Below are 19,667 nucleotides of genomic sequence, written 5' to 3'. Positions count from 1 at the left end.
CTGCCATGGGAGGCATGGCAAAGAACAAGTAAAGTGCCCCAAAGATTGACTGGAGGGAGAGGTAGGGTCTGAGCCCCAACACACTATACAACTCCTTTGAACCCACGGTTTTCAGTACTAACAGAAACCTATTTTGCAGCAATCCCAGCTTCCAGTAAGAAAATAAGTCAGACCACTTAGTATTGTGTAAACCCACTGCCAGCAGCTCTCACTTTTCTTGGTGCCTGCCAAGGTGTCCCACCCCTCCCACCTTTTTTTTAAAAAAATAAAGTGGTCTGACTTCATTGGCTATCTGGGTTCTATGTTCTGGGTTCTGGGTTTATGTGTGAAGGGGGGCTGGTGCTCTCTCAGTTCTCGTTCACTGCTTCATCCAGGAAGGTAATTGTCCCCTTCTGTCTCGCCCCAAATCATCTTCCATATTCTTACAAAGAGCCCTTGGGGTTTTATTCTACATTCTTTTCTTGTCAAATTAAGCCTAAAATAGTGCCCTTTATTTGCCTCAGATAATGTCGCCTATCCTTGACAGGAAACAGAGGAACCGTGGTGCCAGCACAGTGGCTGCCGCCTTCAATGCAGTGGCATTGCTTCAACCCAGGGGCAAGGGCCAGTGTGTCCCCCATGCACCATTCTTGGTGCCCACTGAGTTAGCCTACTCGTCACACTTTCCTCAATTAACAAATTTTCTTAACTACAGCTAGAATTGCTTCAAAGCCTAGTGAGGCTCTGCAGCCACTGCCATCTCCACTTCCTATGAATACATCTGGGCCACACATGGGGCTGAGGGACATTCTTAGGAAATGAAGGCTTTCCTCTGCAGGTTTCCTCCGCTGAAAAAGGAGGAGGGGCAATAAAAGAGACTCCTGTCACTTCTGTCTGGTAAGCTGGGGGAGGGAGAGGAGTGTTTGGGTTCAGCACCTACTCCTGCTTTGTCCTCAGTCTTTTGGGTAGATGTGTGATTAGCCATGGCTCCCATGGTAGCCATTTTGTGGAGGTACCCAGGACAGTTTCTCAAATTGCCAAAAGGTTGCCTGCTCCTGGTTTGATTTGTTATATTACGTTTTGAAATGAATTGGTATCACACTGTTTATTGTAATGGTGCATTCATATGTATTCTTGTACTTTTGTTGTGAGCTGCTTTGTGCAATTTATGCAATAATAATAATAATAATAATAATAATAATAATAATAATAATAATAATAATTCCATCACAATTATTCTGTTAGTCACATCAGTCAGTCACAATTATTCCGGTAGTCATATCAGTCACCGACATCTCATCAAAAAAACTATGTAGAAAACCTTCAGAAACTGGGCCTACCAAAATACATCCACACTAAAGTCATACTTAAAACATGCTCAATTGTCAGGAAATTCCTGAATCAGAAAAGACAGTATGACCTGGCAAAACCTGTCATGCCAGTATAGAAAAACAGTCACGAACGAGAAAGAGATATTATTGTTGTTGTTGTTATAGAAGGAGAAACAGCAACACATTAGAATCTGTGAACATTCAAACAGAAGGGAATTGGCCTGAGAAGAAGCAGGTCCCTAGAGGTGTACTTGTCTGTTCCCACTGAGATTCTTTAATTGGTGAAGAGACAACTAACTGGTGATTCCTCACCACCGAAATGATTCTTAGGACGGAGGTGTGGAATTTGACTTAGAAAACACATGCCACGTTTCCACTGCCATCAGGAGCTGGTCCTTGATGCTGAAAGGATCTTGTAGGGTGGAGACCATTGTGCTTTGATGTCATGCATCTTATTGTGGGCCACCTGCTTACCTTCAACTGTCCAGAATGATGGCAACATCCACATTAAACCCTTGGTTCCTATTAGTTTTGAGGGTTTGATAAAGAACCTCACATAACTTTGCCATCCCTTCCCCCTCCTAGGTGTCATGGATGTTTGGTTGCAGACATGCCACTTTACAAAATCATATTAATTAATAATGGGTATAACAAAATATTGTGAAGGGAAAAAACCTACGACTTTTATATACAGAAGTTACAGATATCTGTAAACATTCTTAGGCTCCCAAACTCTAGTCGCTTTTAAGACTAAATGTAACAAATCTAGAAAGGAGAACCAGGCTCCCAGCCATCTAAGGTTGTTTAAACACAATGCTATATCTGCTTTATTACCAGGAGCAGGTGAGAGCAAAGTTCAGTCATGAAATGTAGGTGTGCGTGCATCTATCCAGATTGTGATGATAACTACTATATTGTTAGTGCTTAACAAAAAAAACCTGATGCAGTGGATGTTTCATTTATTTAATCAGCTGTGCTGGAAGAACTTGTCAATACTGGGCGTCTGAAAGGCACAGTGGTTGGTGGAAGACAAGATAAGGCTGTGTTTATCCCTGACATTTATGCCAAGACTCAGAGCAACTGGGTGGATTCGTTTTTCAAGCAAAATGGTTATTTAGGTAAGTAATTCTTTTGAACAAACTTTTCTTTCTGGAAGCTACTTCTCAAGAGAAACTTGCATCCAGGATCTTTCTTGTACCCAGGATCTCACTTTCATATGCCAGTTCTCAACCTTCTATGCCATTGTTGCATGAACAAGAAACAGGACCCATGATCTGACTATGTAGGTAGGAGGAGGTTTGATTCTTGATGGCTGGAGTCACCAAGGGAAAGACGTTCCTGAACACGTCCTTTTATTTTTTCCTATAGGGATGATTAGCTGCCGTTCCTTTGTATGGAGGAAAGGAAAACGCACAGTGGGCGGCAGAACATGCTCAGTACTATTGTTTCTAGGTGGCTCAGCCGCCAATAGCAAAAGTGTCAGAAAAGAAAGCAACCCCCACACCCCCGTGATGTTTCTAAGGAATGTTCATAATTTTATGAACATTCCATACCACCAAAGTCCCCAGAACAGCCTTTCCCATCTTGGTGCCCTCCTGATGTCTTGGATTACAGTTTCTAGGTTTGCTGGCCATTGGCCATGCTGTCTGGGGCAGATGGTAGTTGACATCCCAAACCTGTGGAGGGCACCAAGTTGTGGAGAGCTGCACTAGACACAGGTTCTGGGGAGAAGGCAATGCAGAGCATTGCCATCACCCAATGTCAAACATGGTTTCTAGCTTGGAAGAAAGAAGCATTCCTTACCCTCCTTCTCAGGGCCTGGAGGCACTGGTCAGTTGGGGTAAGAGGCAGCAAAGCCATGTCTGGAAAAGAAGCTTTGGTCTGTTGCTTGATCCACCCATGGCAACTATGGGCAAGGATGAGCAGGAGAAGTACCTCTCCCTAGCTCCACCCCATCCCCATTACCCCGTTACCCCATTACCCCATTCCTTGCAGGAAGCCAAGGTCAGGGAAGCGTCTCCTAATGGGGAGAATGCCTGTGATTGGATTTATCGTAATCTCCAACTATTGCCAACCCAACAAGATAGGTCTTTTCCTAGTTAACTATGAAGGGAGGGGCTGGTATCCTTTGAGAGGCAAGTTTCACACTCTACCCCACCCCTGTTCCAAATGTTTTGGTTTTCTCCAAAGTCAAGGGCTTTCTGTAATTTTGTAGAATTTGATGCGTTGTCCAGACTTGGCATCCCAGACCCAGTGAACTACATAAAGAAAAGATACAAGTCCTTGCAGCTCTTGTTTCTGAAAGCATCTTGTGTTGGTCAGGAAATGGTGGATCAGGTGGAGGCCTCCGTGGATGAAGCCATCAGCTCTGGAACATGGGTGGATATAGTGGTATGCTCCTTTATTTTTTGTTTCCACTGGATTTGTGTTAGGGGAAGGTCTGTAGCTCAATAATAAAGCACGTAACTTCACCTGCAGGAGGCCCTAGATTCAATCTCTGCCATCTCCAAATCCTGAAGAGCCACTGCCAACTGGTATAGACAATATTGAGCAAGATGGACCAGTGGCTTGACTCAATCTGCTCCTGTTTGGCGACAAAGAAAACTTTTAATACAATTCTTTAGAGCAGCATTGAACACTTGATAGTCACTGCTTAAAAGCAGTGGCTACTGCAAGTAGACTGGAATTTCCAAAAGCTAAAACCATTGAAAGATCACCACTCACCAGTCTCATTTGTTCCAACTTGAAAATTATTATTATTATTATTATTATTATTATTATTATTATTATTATTATATTTATTTGTATCCCGCCTTCTGCCCAATACTGGGCCTCATTATTAAGCCCTAATGTCAGAGCATAACTTCTTCCAAATCAATACTGGCCCATTCTCAGGTTTGAGTGATTGAATGTAATGCCACTTGAGAGAATTAAATGAGCAGAAAGGCCGGATTTTGCATCATGGTAGCCTAAATTCTGTGCCAGTTGATGCTGCTTTCTGCAGTTGATAATATAAACTATGCAGATTAATCCAGTGATATATTGCATAACTTTATTATCCTTCCACAGAAAGATATGCAAGATACTAAATCCCAAGCCCACCTACCCCACATATTTTTCTGAGATTTCACTAGGCACTGTGCACCCATATCAAGCTTGTCCTTGCAGCTAATAAGGGCTAGAAATTTGTTTGTATTTTATGTTGTGTTTAAAATGAAATGAGATTCTTCTCAGACTGCTGAATTCTGTACCAGGATGAATACTAGGTATCATATATACAAATGACTTTAGCTGAACAATAAATATGAACTTAAACGTGACTCTTGCTTTCTTTTGTTTTCGGCCCCAGCCTCTGCTTCCAAGTTCATTATCTGTTGAAGACGCCAGCATGTTGCTTCAGCAAGTGATGAGATCCTTCAGCAAACAACCTTCAACTTTGGTCTTTGGTGACACTAATGTAGTCAGTGAAAAATTTATCAACAGCTGTGCTGATTTGTTTACTGATCTTATGCACCAGAAAGCTGAAAAGGTTTGTTACTGAGTACATTGTTTTAGAACAGGGTTGCATGAGCTACGGTTCACCAAGCTCTGTACTTCAATTAATATTTCGCCCTGCCAAGTGTTTGTCCCGCTCGACAGTCAAAGGCAAACAACAAAGTCAAGATATTTATTAAGCCCCTGATGGGCCACTTACCTGGCTAGAAAGCTGTATTCACCTTGACAAGTTCTGCAGGCCTGGGTTTAATACATCTTCTTAAGGTATCCCTGTATTTTAATCTGAATTGTCTGTGGAACCAGCATCAAGTCCATTTTTGCATTTTCCATTTTTGCATTGCATTTTACTTGGAATTAAATGGGAGCTTTATTTTGTAAGATTTGTTCAAAGCATTTTGAGGGAATGTTGGGGTGCCATCAGATGGGTTCATTTCTTTACGTTTCTCTGCCCATATTTCATATCCCAAACCAGTAATAGGCCTGGTTCAGACAACACACTAAACCATGCTGCTTAACCACAAAATGGTTAACGAAATGCATTGACCTTAATGCATTCCATTAACCATTTTGTGGTTAAGCAACATGGTTTAGCGTGTTGTCTGAACCAGGCCATAGTCAGATTCTTGGCTTTCCTGCTGCTAATCAAGAACACAACGGTAGCTTTGTCTATTTGATTATATCTAAGTGTACATTTTAAGCAAGACTACAGCAAAGAAAAGCTTGTGCACTTTTTCTATATTTTGTATGTCTGTTTCATTATATAAAGTTTCTCTGCAGGGGAGAATGCCCTGCAAAAAGAGAAGGAAAAGGAATTATGAAATGTGTATTTCTTGGCAAATGTTTCCTGTCAAAACTGGCATAGTCCAGTGGATAACTTTAACGTCTAAGATGATAGTGTTGTGGTTGGTCCTGACAAATGAGCTTCCTCATGCAGAGATTAGCTGAGTATGTGTCTGTCATAGAGACACAACAGCCTTGCTGGATTAGAGCAAAGGTGTAGCTAGTTCAGAATTGTCTTTCTAGAAGTTGGCAGCTAGCTCCCTTGGGAAGCTTCTAAGCCGATAGGAAGGTTTCAGCCCTTCCCTGTTCTTAACAGCTGGTATACAGAGGTATAATGCTTCTAGACTTGGAGATTCCCCTTCCCCAGTACCATCCTCTCGGTCTTACAAAACAAATGATTCATTGCCAGAGGAGGAGATGTCTGCAGTGAACCACCCACAACAAGGAGGAAAGGGGGGGGGGTGAGTTCTTTGTGTGCAAAAGTGTGCAAGCACCCTTGCAGATCTCTGAACCACGAATCAACCACATATACACAACCGAGGCAGCAATACATAGGAAACAGATCTGTGTGACCCCGCAGCCTCTGACATTTGAAGTGGGAGCAATCTGCACATGCCGACTTGTTTCCATGCACAAATCGTCCTTGGCGCATCAGGGTAATGGATTCAAAGCCCTACTCAGCAGTGAACTCTGAGGACACCTTTTCTTTCTCTCCATTTTCCACTTTTCAAAACAGAAAGAATTGTGATCAATTTTGCAAGTTTGTTCTGACAGCTAACACAAGGTAAACTGGTAAAGCACTTGAATATTCTAAAAGTGCCATAGAAATGTATTGCTGAAATGATATTTTGCTGCTAGCAAAAGGCAGAAGAATATTTTTTTGCCACTACCAAAAGACACAAGGCAGAAGAAAACAACAACAACAATATAGTAATTTGTCATTGTGAGGGTTCATGATTGCTTATGTATTGTTACACCTCCTGAAAGATGCTCCTAAATGGTTTTGTAGTCCCCAGGTAGGGCAGTCCAGATGTTACCTTCTAGTCTCCAGCAGTTAGATACCTGCTAAATCCTGTGAGTCTGGTGCAGGGATTGGATACTATTTAAAAATAGTATACATACCAGTATGTGGGGAGTGGGAAAACACTTTAGACTGTAATAGTGGGATTTGTGTGCCCAAAAGGGAGAAGACCACTACCATCTTGTAGCTATTCAGAGCATTTAGTTTAAGTGGTCTTCAGGGACCAACCTACTTACAATACTGTATAGCAGCCAAGCTTCAAGATTATGAAAGCATTAATTATTTACCAAGAAATAGATACAGATGTCTTTCTTAGCAGAGAGATCTGAGTGAGTGGAAAGGTGTTTTTTTTTGTGTGTGTGTATGGCTCATAGTTAGGTGTTAGAGCACGTGCTTGCATGCAGGAGGGGTGATCCCAGTTAAAGGGGATCTCTAGTAACGGTTCCTAAGGACCTCTGTCTGGTGCCTTGGAAAGCTGCTGACCCCCAGAATAGACAATACTGGGTAGATAGACAGGTGTCACCTTCAGTGTGAGGAAGCTTCATATCTTCAGGAAATACAGAGGGCACACCAAGGCTGTGAGTTTTTTGTGGCTCTTGGCTAGTCACACAGCTGCTGAACCATTGCTACAGCACATCCTTGTCTGGATTTAGAATCTATGTAGTTCAGCTGAAGCTATCTTCAATTTGGAGACTAGAGGCTGAATGAAAAGCATTATCCGTGATAGTATCAAAAACCTCAAGTATCGTAGGATGTCCTCATAGAGCAGATATAACTGAACACCGGTATGGTTTTCATTTCAGGAAATGAAAAATAACCCTGTACACTTAATCACAGAAGAGGACCTGAAACAGTCTGCTCTTACGGAAAATATATCTTCAAGTAAAAAAGATAAAAAGGATGAAAGAAGGAAGAAAGCAACAGGTAGGGAAAGTGGGGGCTAACTCTTTGGTTAGAGTTTCTCTGGTTTCTTTAAAGCTGGCTCAGTACTTGCTAGTAGGATGGGGCAGAGCAAGGTGAGGTTGTTGCGTTGGCATTGCAAGGACTTACTCCCCCCACTACTCAGAGCATTGACAATAGAGACAAAGGTATTGACATGAGAAAGTATTGCTTACAGTACTTGCTAGCTAGTGTTGGTTTTGACTGTGGCCGGAAGTGAAAACGCTGTAATGCTGGAGATGGGGAGCAATTGAGCTCGTCCTTCATAGAATATGGGAGCTCACCCATGGAGTCTTAGTCCCTTTTATGACTCCTGTTTATGGGAAGCCATGAGAGCCAGAAAGCAATGGAAACCACACAGGCATATGTTTTCATCTCTCTCTCTCTCTCTCCCCCCCCCTCTCTCTCTCTCTCTCTCTCACACACACACACACACATAGCCTTTCACCACCATCTGCATAGCCCCATCAATCTCGTCATGGTGCAGAGCATGACAAAGACATGCTTAGGCTTAAGCTACTTTGAAGCAAACTTTGTTTAGGAGTAAGGGGTCAAAATGATAATGAAATAGTACCTAGCTGCATAAGTCTCCTGGATAATTACAGAAGATACACAAAGTGCTGTGGTACCTTAGAGATGACTTTGTTTGTTGTGGTATGAGCTTGCCTAAGCAACAGCCCAGGTCCTCCCACAGATTAAGTGAGTTGAGAAAATAACATGGAATACAGGATGGTAAGCACTCTTAACCCCTCAGAGTTCAAGAACGGGATACCACTGCATTTAAATAAAAATAAAAGAAATAAATTGTATGTTACAACAACTTCAGCTTTAATGGAACTGTGCTTTGATTTAAAAATGCATCTGGAAACTGGCCTCAACCTCATTTCCATTTCCTCTCATTCTCTTTCTCTTCCTCTGTCATCATCCCCACAATCTAGATTGTAAGCATTTCAGGGTGATAAACTGTCTTTTGTTGCTCCTTAAAACTCCATGAAAGTGTTGTTGTTCTTACAGCATAGCAACTTATTTGTATAGTCCTTGGCCCATCATAAGGGCTTGACTTAATCAGAAACAATGAGGGGAGGTTCTTCTGGGAGAGGACATTAACTTATACAGTGAGAAAGTAGCTTTGTGTTGACATGAAAACCATATTGATGAAGAAAGCCCCCCAAGAGACCAGATTTTTCTAGAGCATGATAGCCATAGCAACTCTATAGATAGCAATATTCAAGACAGTTTCTAAAGCTATCATTAAATAAAATGTTTACATCAATATATTCTATATTCTTTACAGCAGTTTCTCTTATCCTCTGTATTATGATTTTTCTTTTCAAATGTGCATTTATGCAAAGTTAAGAGTCATGCATTGTACTCGTTGCTTATTCAGTTGATAAAACCACATGACTCTGGTTGTGTTGGTGGGGGTTGTATTACCTGACAGCAAGATGCAGAATCAAGCCCCTCTGTTTTTAATGGGGTACATGACCAGGAAACTATATGATTGTGGCCCATTCAACTGGGTAATTTCGTTTTACAAGTGATAGGATAAAAAGGATTCGCTGCAATGTAGAAACTAATTTATACTCAGGCTCGCATCAGAACAGCTACCATCAGTGGAAAGGGGTGTAATTCCCCCCTCCTACCTGTTGTCCCCGACGCACCCTCAAAATCTGCTTTAGAGGGTTGGGGGCTCCTCACAGCCCCTCACATGACTTTGGATTTTGCACTGAGTGTTTAGATTAGACTGAATGTGAATCAGCCAGAGATAGAATTGTGTGATGATGTTTATGCTAAGCGGTATTTAACAACATTTACTAGAGGGTAGACAGCTGATTTGACATAATGGTTTTCCTCCACGAAAAAGTACCCATGGAAGAATAAATACAAAATGTTTATGTTAAGGTGAAAAATGCAGGTGAATTTTGCATTATACCATTATCATTTATTCATTATACCATTGACGTTTATTCCGGTGTGAAGTGTGTCTTCAGAAACCCTTCACTCCCAGCACAATTTTATCACTGTCTATTTGGAAGTCAGACCCGTTGCATTCGGTGGAGCTTATTCCCAAGGAAGTGGGTTTAGAATTGTAGCTTAAGTGTTCTGATTAGATGATTGAAGGTTATTTTAAATAAAGATGACAGGGGATAGTTAGTTCTGTTTAAAATGCATACAGTAATAGTTAAATGTATGTGATATTTTTCCCCTTTTCAGCATCACTGGAATTTGTTAATTTCATTGTTAGAGAGCTAAATGCATTTCCTTTCATCTTGAAAACAGTGTATGATTATGGAGGCTGCTGTGGATGTTGCTGTCTTTTATTTTACCACAAGCTCTATTTAATTTAAGTCGGAGTCTCATTTTCATATAGTTCCATTTGTTTTAGTGTTGAAGTGGAAATTAGAATAAATATTGGATTACTGTTCTCTTGGTCCAAGGGTGGTTTCCCCCCCCCCTCCTTATTATGCATCAAGCGACAGTATTTCTTGTGGTTTCCATACATAATATGTTCGGCATTACCATTTCCCCAGTTTGCTTTGACAAGGGTCTCAGTTTGATTTCTCTGACTTTGTGAAAACATCACTTGATTCAGTAATACTTTGTATGCTAATCTAATTGTTTTTCCACCAGAGGGCACTGGAAGTGTGAGAGGTGGCGGTGGTGGTGGAAATGCCAGAGAAATCAAGATTAAGAAAAGCAAGAAAAAGGGAAGGAAGGATGCTGACAGCGATGAGGAATCACAACCAGGTGGCACAAGTTTGTAGTTCTATTTCTTTTTATTAAACTAACCTCTCCTTGCTTTTCTGTAACTCTAGTATTGATGTGTTTTTACATTATTTTTATATAAACATTTATTTCATGTGAGTATATACAGGCATACATCACCCATTAAAATATGGAATGTATTAGTATGATTACCAGTTTGTTTGATTTTTAAAAGATAACTATTTGAATGGTTGCAGGAAGTCTATTAATGGTCATCCAGATCAAGTATTAAAGAAAGGAATATGAAAAAACATAAGCATATATATATGAATATTTCAAATTGTATTGATTTTTTACATCAAAGAATTATGTCACAAAAGTATCTGGGCACATTAGGTACAGCAAATGGCAATGACCATGCGATATAATAAGCCACTTCTCAGGGGGGCGGGGGGAATCCATTTTATTGGTGCTGTTTCCAAACTTCTTTTTGATTGATCCATCACAAAATCAGAGAGAAAATCTAGCGCTCTGGCAAGAATTCACAACAGAGAATCTAGGTTTTAGGCATGAATAAGCAAGAGTAATTTTGAAAAAGTTCAGTAGCTGCTGTTTTTGTGTGACCTAGAGGAGTCCTGAAAAGAAGACAGTCATGTTCCACATCTGGTTTCACAGTAACATTCCTATAGCCTCTTCCACAAGGGAGAGTTTAAGGAATTTTTTTTTAAAAAATAGGCTTGTTGTATCATTACAGGTAGGAGCAAGCACCTCGAGATCCCTTTTATGTCACTGGAAGAGATTGAGGATGTTTTAAGAAAACATGTAAGGGACTGTCCTGAAGAGCTTATAACAGAACTCGTCGATCATCTAATAAGGTGACGTTATTAATTTATCTTGGGTTGGTCTTAAACTGTACTTAACTCATCTTGTAGTGCCCCGAACTGAGAGCCAAGGAGGAATCAGAATCCCAGTGTTCCATTTTGTGGGTCCTCTTGGAAAGCTACATATTACTTGGAATGGCAGGAGCCTGTTTCAGCATTTTAATAAATATAGTTATGGTTGATAGCAGCTTGTAATATTACTCGGGTGGGCCACTGTAACATTTGCCATTTTCAGGCAGACTTTCATGGAATATCTTAAGTGAATCAGAATGTTATGTCATAATTATCCTGGACACCTGTCAGATTCTGTTGATAGATAGACCCTCCAAAAGATTACCTTGTCAGTTTTCTGTTTGTAGACGCACATGGGATTGCTTTCAAAACCTGTCTGGAGAACCAAATTGTAAATTGGAATCTGTTCAGCAGGCAGGGGTTGCTGTGTGTCCTTGTTTTTCTTTTTTCCTCACATAACATCTAGCACACTTTGAGGAGACTTTGCAAACGTACCAGTGTCAGCTCCAGGTGGGCTGCAGTGGGGGAATGCCCACTGACATAGGGTGGGCTGACAGGATGGTGGTGGAAGGCACCTTACCTGGGACTAATTCGGTCCTGGAGCTGGCCCTGCCCTTTGCATCAACAGTAAAAACAAGAAACAAAAAAGAGTGCTCTGTGTTGAGAACACTGATATAGTTACTGTGATGCACAATGATATAGTTACTGTTTTAAACCTGTATATGTTCTATATTACTTTAATTTTAAGGGCTTTAATTTTTGTGAACCACCTCGAGGAGTCTTAGGTTCTGTGTGTTAGGGAACATAGAAGAAGAAGAAGAAGAAGAAGAAGAAGAAGAAGAAGAAGAAGAAGAAGAAGAAGAAGAAGAAGAAGAAGAAGAAGAAGAAGACGCCACTGGTGTATTTCCTGTTCCTATGGCAACAGGAAAAGGTCACTTTTATTTCATTAGTCAACTCAGTTACTGGCATCACAGCAAAAAAACTATACAGAAAACCTTCAGAAACTGGGCCTACCAAATACATCCACACCACCATCCAGAAAGCAGTCATAATTAAATCATGCTCAGTTGCCAGGAAATTCCTGAATCTGTAAAAGCAAGCATGACTTGGCAATGCCCGTCATGTCTGTCTAGAAAAACTGCCATGAGCGAGAGACAACAATAATAAAATAATAATAATAATAGCAATTGACACAGAAGTTCTTAAAATATACTGTTTTACAAACTTTAATACTGGATGTGTCAAAGTCTGGGGATTTGTACCTTGCTGAATGTCTCACCCTGCTTTACTAAAAGCTCTTTGCTCCCCTGGAATAGCATCTCTGCCAGTAGCCTCACATATTCTGGCATGAGCATTCCCTGATTGGACCTGTGTTAAATGTCATCTTTCCCCCCTGTTCTTTAGGCCCTTAACGAAAAGGTACCAGGAAGTGCTGCGTTCTGTATTTATGTCTTCAACTTCTACTACTTCGGGAGCAAGTAGGAAAAGGACCATCAAGGACTTGCAGGAAGAGGTTTCCAACTTGTATAATAATATCCGGTTATTTGAAAAAGGAGCAAAGCATTTTACAGGTGCAGTAAACCATTTCTGTTCAAAGCAAATTTACAGTTCAGTGCTTTTCTGCTAGGATGTTGTTCGTTACAAAGAACTCTGAAGAACAAGAGTTGAACTAGGGATGCATGTGAGAAATTTACGATGAATACCGGGATATGAACAGTGTGTGTACTGTTGCTTCACTGTGATCTTTCCACATTTTTCTAGCTATAAAACAGGAATAAAAAGAAAACATTTGGTTAATCCTAGCTAACAGTGGTACAGTGGTTTGGAATGTGTCTGCTTTTGTGACAACGTGTGTAACCCTCTCTTTCATGCATAGGTCTTTTTTAGTTAATTAGCTGAGTTGGGGGGAGGGAGGGGTTGGTTTCCTTCTCCTTGATATACTGCCGTCTTTTTTTCTTAAAACGTTTTCTTTACAGTTTTGGTTTTCCATTCTTTTCACTTCCCATCCAACCTCTTCATGTCCACATATATTTTTATTTTTGTGTCGACGATCATTGAGTTCTGCCATTTGTGGTCCAAATTGAGTGGCCTGTAAGAGTTAGTTTAATCTTCTCTTTCTCTACTTGAAGCAAGATCGCCTAGTTTGAAAGCTCTTGTCTGACCTTTCCAGTAACATTTATAAGCCTTTCATGCTTTTTCATGCCATGGATATTTTTACACCGGTAAAAGCAGCTGGAAGCAGGGGAAGTTGTGCATTATGGCCTGAAAGCAGAAATTTTTTATTGTGAACTGAGGCCAGTGTAGATTTGCTAATGTTATAAGCTGGTATATAAACCTGCTTTTTAATTAAAGAAATTTTGTTTTGCAGATGAGACACAAAGTAACATTGCCAAACACATGCTGAAGACAGTTTGTACAGACATCACCAATCTTATTTTCAACTTCTTAGCTGCTGATCTAATGATGGCAGCAGAAGACTACACTGCCATTACAACTGAGGTACATTAATATTATTTTGTTAGCCGCATAGTTGCCTAAATAATTGTAGGGTGTTGATTACCAAGACATTTGCTCATTTGCATATCATCTACATACCTTGAAAGGACACCACTTTTCTCTGTGTTTGGTCGTGACCTCCAGCATTAGCCAGAAGTACTAAATAAACAAGTACCCATATGTGCATTTTTTCCATCCGTGTGACAAGAGGCATTCACATTGGCTGCCTCCTATTAATCAAATCCTGTGACCGTGATGATTACATGTTTTGCACTTTTGTACTAGGATTGTGGGTTTTTTGAGTTTTTACAAAGATCTAAGTTGACTTTATTGTTTGGAATTAAGTTGCTGCTATTTGTGCACACACAAACACACACACACACCCAGGATAAAGCATAATTTTTGCTGCCACTTTCCCAGAATAGTACATGCATACACGACAAGTTTATTATGACACTACTACAATTCCTATGTTACTCCAAGATGTGAGGGGCAGGGGTGAAAGAGGGAGTGAGGGGAGTAGGCTTGCCACATGCACCTACCCTCACACCAGCCTGTAGATGAAAATGGGCATTTCTAAGAAGACTTGGTAAACTCTTTGACCTTTAAATTACTAAAATAAGTTTGAAGATTGTTTTCAATGGTTTTCATCTTTCTTCAAACCCCAATAGATGAGGAAAAAGATTTTAAGTACATTACCGGAAGAGACAAGAGGTCCTTTAACAAAACTCCACGTTTCTATAAATGGCAAGGTAAGTTCTGCTCTATAGTAAATGAGCATAATTTCATTCCGTTTATTGCTCTGAATTTATTTAAGAACGTAAGGACATAAGAAGAGCCCTGCTGGATCAGACTGAGGGTCCATCTAGTCCAGCACTCTGTGCACAGAGTGGCCAAGCAGCCATCGGGCGGGGACCGACAAAGCAGGACATGGTGCAACAGCACTCTCCCACCGATGTTCCCTAGCAACTGGTGCACACAGGCTTACAGCCTTAGATACTGGAGGTAGCACATAGCCATCAGGGCTTGTAGCCGTTGATAGCTGCCTCCTCCAGGAATTTATCTAACCCCCTTTTAAAGCCATCCAAATTGGTGGCCATGACTACATCTTGTGGTAACGAATTCCATCATTTAACTATGTGCTGTGTGAAGAAGTATTCTTAACTCATTTCCTTAATAAACAGTTTCAAAATAGGCAGACAATTAGCACTTTACTCATACATGGGAATAAGCAACGAAGTGTAGGGAAGCAAGAGTGGAGCAAAAAGGTCAGTGTTCATATCTCAAGTGTGTGGATGGCGGGGGGGGGGCGAGGGATTGTCATAACATTTCACGTTAGGAAGAGTTCATTAGGTGAGTTCTTACAGAATTCAGTGGAAAACCTCACTTTGACTTTAAAGGAGATGTAGTTTTGCTTATGAATGGATCCAGATGAATTAAGTTTAGTTTTCATTCGTTTGTTTAAACAGAATATTTCCACCATTATCCTGAGCAATGTTTTTTCCTTCCAAATGTAAGAAATGGCATTGCATATATTTATATTTTTCTATTGTTGTATACCCTTTTCTTCAGTTGACTACTTGGTAGATTATAAACATTCCTATAACATGGAATGGGTAAGAAGAAAGAGAGAGAAACTGAAAGCAACTTTGAGGTTTAGGGATGTGGTCCAATTTTCTCCAATACCATTTATCCAAATTCTTGTATATTATTTTATTTTTTAATTATTTGTTTTATATTAAACATATCCCATCTTTCAGTATCCATTGCTGCTCACAACGATTAAAAAACAAAATACAATATAAAAATCATACATTCAATAACAAAAATAGAAGTAATAAAAATACCAATTCACAGACCATAGATTAAACACTCTTAAAACTATATAAATGCTGTAGCAGGGGTTGCATATTTAGCATGGTACCCATGGGCACCACGGTTCATTGTGGGTTGAATAACCCACAAACGAGCTGCAGCATGTCCAAACCTGGTCATTGTCTCTTGACCCTCTAATTACACATGATTTGTTTACTTGCTCCTTGGGCTACCTTTTTTATTTCTGTATGAATGAGAATACTTTAGACAGTAGGGGAAATTGCTGAAAATTGAATAACCTTCCCCCCCCCCATTATTTTTGAAGAGTCTAGAAGAGTTTGTTTCCTGCCTTGATGCTGCTGCAGAAGCCTGTGATATTATGGTGAAAAAGGGAGATAAGAAGAAAGAAAGGTAACCATTATTTTTTGTGCAACATACTATTTTTACTTAAGATTTGTACAGTTGTTCACTGTTTCAAAGGGGAAGAGCAAAATTTTCTGCTTCATTGTTGGTGGACTAATCCTGATGCTTGCAGCAATAGTGTGGTATACAATAATACTGGTTGTTATATGGAAATCAGTTTCCCCAGAATATTGTTTTCCAGTTCTTTGGTTATGACCTTAGTTTTCTTAGTGTTCATCTAGCCATGCAGGTAGGTCTTGTGTCTTTAAAAATATAAGAAAACACTTAACAGGATCTTGCTCTTACTTTCATTGAGCCACAATCCTGTACCTACTTACCTAGGAGTAAGTCTTAATTGAACTCAATGGGGCTTACTTCTGAGTGGATATGTGGAGGATTGAAATGAATTGCTACTCTATTATTTGAAAAATGCTTTCTGGAACAAAAGGGATATTGAAGTCTCTGAATATTTTAAGAACCTAAGCATTTATTCTCCTGAAGTTGCACTGACGGAGTGATGGTTGGGCTTGTGGTCCAAGTCCAAAACCTGGTTTGCAAGGTCACATGGTTTTGTAACAACCCCAAATCTGCAAGTGATTAAATTGGTAAAAACCTTTCTTAAACATATATCCTGTTTCTTACCTTAGGCAAATCCTGTTCCAACATAGACAAGCTCTGATTGAACACCTGAAAGTCACAGAAGATCCAGCTCTTGTTCTCCACCTGACATCAGTCTTGCTGTTCCAGTTCTCAACGCACTGTATGCTTCATGCACCAGGACGATGTGTGCCACAGATCATTACTTTCTTAAGTACAAAGATCCCAGAGGTATTTCCACTGAAAAGCAAAGGTTCTTCTTTGTGATCTCTGTGCATCACACATACAGGCTCTACACCTGCACAGAGCCTTCTTTCGGAAACTTCTATAACTGAGCCATTTTCGGCAAGAATACTCGCCTACTGCACATGTCCTCACGGGTTCCTCCAAAACCCTCAGTTCTGTTTCATCCCCCATTGTGGCAATCTTGTTTGAGAAGCTTCTTGTAGCATTTTCCCTTAATTGGTATTTTATTCTCTATTTTCTTTCTTTCTTCTGATAGTGTTTTATATCTTTACCTTGTATTTGTTTTATTTTCCTTTAAGACAATCTCTCATTCACCCTGAGTGGCGCATGACATACAAGTACAATCTTAACACACCTGCCCCCCCCCCCTTGTTGATGGTTGGAACATGGTATGATGTAGTCGAGACTGGGGAGAAGCTCCACTCAGGCAGGAGGGACTCTGCTGCAGTGGAAGCCCCCACTATATGGCAGAAAGTGATCACCGGTGGAAAGCCCCAAAAGGGGTGTTTTCTGGGTGCTCTGGAGGAAGGGTGCCAGCAGTCCTATGGATCCAACCAATGAACCCAAACCTTGGACCCCTAAGCTCCACCTTCTTGCCCTGGCCAACAGAAGCCAGAACTGCTTGGGGAGTGGCAGTAGACCTGTCTCTCTCTCTCTGCTGTTCCCTGGTCCCACTCTAGATTGCTATGCCTGCCTGCCATCATAATCCACTTTCCTTGAATTTAATGAGATTTAATTAGGAGTAGGTATGTAGGAGTAGGAGTAGGTTTGTGCTATTAAATGCGTGTTTTCAGCTACCTTAGATAGTTCGTTCCCACATAATGGGATTATAATTAACCACATGTAGTGAATTCTGTAGGGAAATAACAGTAAAATAAGCTTAAGAGAGAAAAATGCATGCTGTCCACAGCATTTAAAAGCTGAGGATACTATGTAACATTTCTCTGTAGTTGAATGGTCTTACTGAAAGAGCTGTAAATATTATGTGACACTTGAGAGAGATAATTTAAAATGGTCTCATTTGGTTTGATCCTACACACAGGCTTAATAATTATACACATAATTATGCTCTGAAGTCAATTGTTTTCTCATTGCAGATTCTTCCGTTATTTTTGAACTAATATGACACCATTTGATTGTCTTCTTAATAGTCCCTTTTATTATTATTTTCAGGATCAGCATTCTCTTCTTGTCAAATACCAAGGGTTAGTAGTGAAACAGCTGATAAGTCAAAATAAGAAAATTGGGCAAGGCGATGACGATTCAGTGGATAATAACGTAGATGCAGAAGAAAGCATAGAAGCGATCCGAAAAGAACTCCAAGAACTGTCTGGTGCCATCAAAGATGTTGTTCTGAGGCCCAGAAAATCTTCTGTAACAGAGGAATGAATGTCTTAATAAAACTCCTTCAGGATTTTCAAAGAGTCGGAATATTTTTATCGAGGCAAACCTTGTTGATGATGCCTGCAATATCTTTGGATTTTAGAAGCTTTGCTTGTAATAATACTATAGTACAATACACAGCAGTTGCTGGTGGTGTGGTAGGAGTATGTGTGAACTCAAGTACTCCTTGAGCATTAATAATGTAGAACAAAATGCAATGCAAAATAGCCCAAAAGGATAATGCTTTTTTACATTAAAAATGTTGTAAGATCTGAGGATTGAATGATTTATTTAATTCTGTGATCAGAAGAATCCAGAGTTCTACGTCACCAAGTGAAGTTCTGTTCAGAACACTCCCTCTGGCAAAAAGGAAGGTGAAGCAATTTTCATTGATTGACTCCTCTTTGTAGAGCCCCTAGCATCACCTCTTCCACACCTTTGGAGTGTCCCCCATCCTCCGAAGCAGATTTTTGGGGGACATAAGGGACTGCAGGGAGAATCTAAAAAAATCTTCCTCCCCTGTTTAGTCAGTCAAAAAACTGGATCAGACACCTCCCACTGACAGAAGGAGGCATCCTGAATTATGTATTTTTCTTCCCAACTTACTAACAATTTTAAAATGAAATGTCACTGGTTGTCTTTTTGAAACACAGCTTATAATATGTTAAATGAAGAATATATAGTGCTGTTGCAAAGGATATCATAATGGCAAAACCAGTTTACTAAAAATAGGAATGGTTCGGAATGTGGTTCGCACATAGCACTTAACCATGTTTTTTTTTTTTTTAATCCAGAGTTTGTTAAATTCTGGATTGTCACATTGTGTGAATGCAACCACACCAAGGAACCATGTCTTGTTAACCACAAACAACTCAAAAAGAAAACCCATAGTTAGTTGTTGGATTGTGAACTCTGGGCTGTTTAAACCATGAATTGGTTTTTTAAGGTGGGATACAAATAAATATAATCATCATCATCATCATCATCATCATCATCATCGTTAGATGTGAGCACAAAACTGGATTGTTTCACCAAGCTGCAGAGGTAGCAAGGAAAAGCAAAAACAAAAGCAGCTGTTCTACATGCCAGTACTATAGCATTGCAAAGACATTTGGGATACAGAGAGGGAGTTGGCGAAGGAGGTGGAAAACAAGCAACCCAGGGATTGAGAAAACAAACCATGGTTTGTTCAATCATCTGCCAGACAAGCACTGGGTAGGGCAACAAATATGGGTTAAATAAAATCAACCATGGGTTACCTTTATTTGCGAACCAGAGCAAAGTTTTAAGATAATCACTAGATGTTCCTTAGAAGGCAAGGCGCACATCACACATGCTTTTTCTTAACGTATGGCCCATTAAAAGGTAATTTTTAAAATAAGATCTATGGTTGCCCATTGCTAGATTCACCTGTGGTGTATTTAGCAATGGGTGCTCAGCAGTATATCTTGTGATTGGAACTTTGTAATATTCTTATCAGTGTTACAGAATTTTAACCTTGTTCAGGGGGCTATCATTAGTTCCTATGCTCATATTTTATGCATGCCTTCGTTTTGTTGAGAAATTATGTTCCTGTACTTAGCA

The 19,667-nt window shown here is 40.1% G+C and overlaps 1 protein-coding gene across 2 annotated transcripts in view; it reads left to right on the top strand.

The window, feature by feature from the left end:
* The window catches only part of UFL1 (UFM1 specific ligase 1), a 32,719-nt gene extending 14,597 nt beyond the window's left edge, over positions 1-18,122 (top strand). Inside the window, exons 8-19 of one of the 2 annotated variants that reach the window (XM_063124866.1) lie at positions 2,282-2,428; positions 3,526-3,701; positions 4,660-4,839; positions 7,410-7,530; positions 10,177-10,293; positions 11,006-11,126; positions 12,549-12,715; positions 13,513-13,643; positions 14,312-14,392; positions 15,781-15,866; positions 16,505-16,685; positions 17,874-18,122. In XM_063124866.1, coding sequence (XP_062980936.1) covers positions 2,282-2,428; positions 3,526-3,701; positions 4,660-4,839; positions 7,410-7,530; positions 10,177-10,293; positions 11,006-11,126; positions 12,549-12,715; positions 13,513-13,643; positions 14,312-14,392; positions 15,781-15,866; positions 16,505-16,685; positions 17,874-18,089 — 1,724 coding nt within the window. In that variant the 3' untranslated portion in view covers positions 18,090-18,122. Of the gene's footprint in view, positions 1-2,281; positions 2,429-3,525; positions 3,702-4,659; positions 4,840-7,409; positions 7,531-10,176; positions 10,307-11,005; positions 11,127-12,548; positions 12,716-13,512; positions 13,644-14,311; positions 14,393-15,780; positions 15,867-16,504; positions 16,686-17,873 lie in introns of both variants that reach the window. The other variant, XM_063124865.1, reaches the window with a different exon arrangement.
* Positions 18,123-19,667: the final 1,545 nt, after the last annotated feature.

Source organism: Elgaria multicarinata, chromosome 4 (assembly GCF_023053635.1).
Source record: "Elgaria multicarinata webbii isolate HBS135686 ecotype San Diego chromosome 4, rElgMul1.1.pri, whole genome shotgun sequence".
In the NCBI taxonomy this organism is placed as follows: domain Eukaryota; kingdom Metazoa; phylum Chordata; class Lepidosauria; order Squamata; family Anguidae; genus Elgaria; species Elgaria multicarinata.
This window is presented reverse-complemented; position numbering and strand designations above follow the sequence as displayed.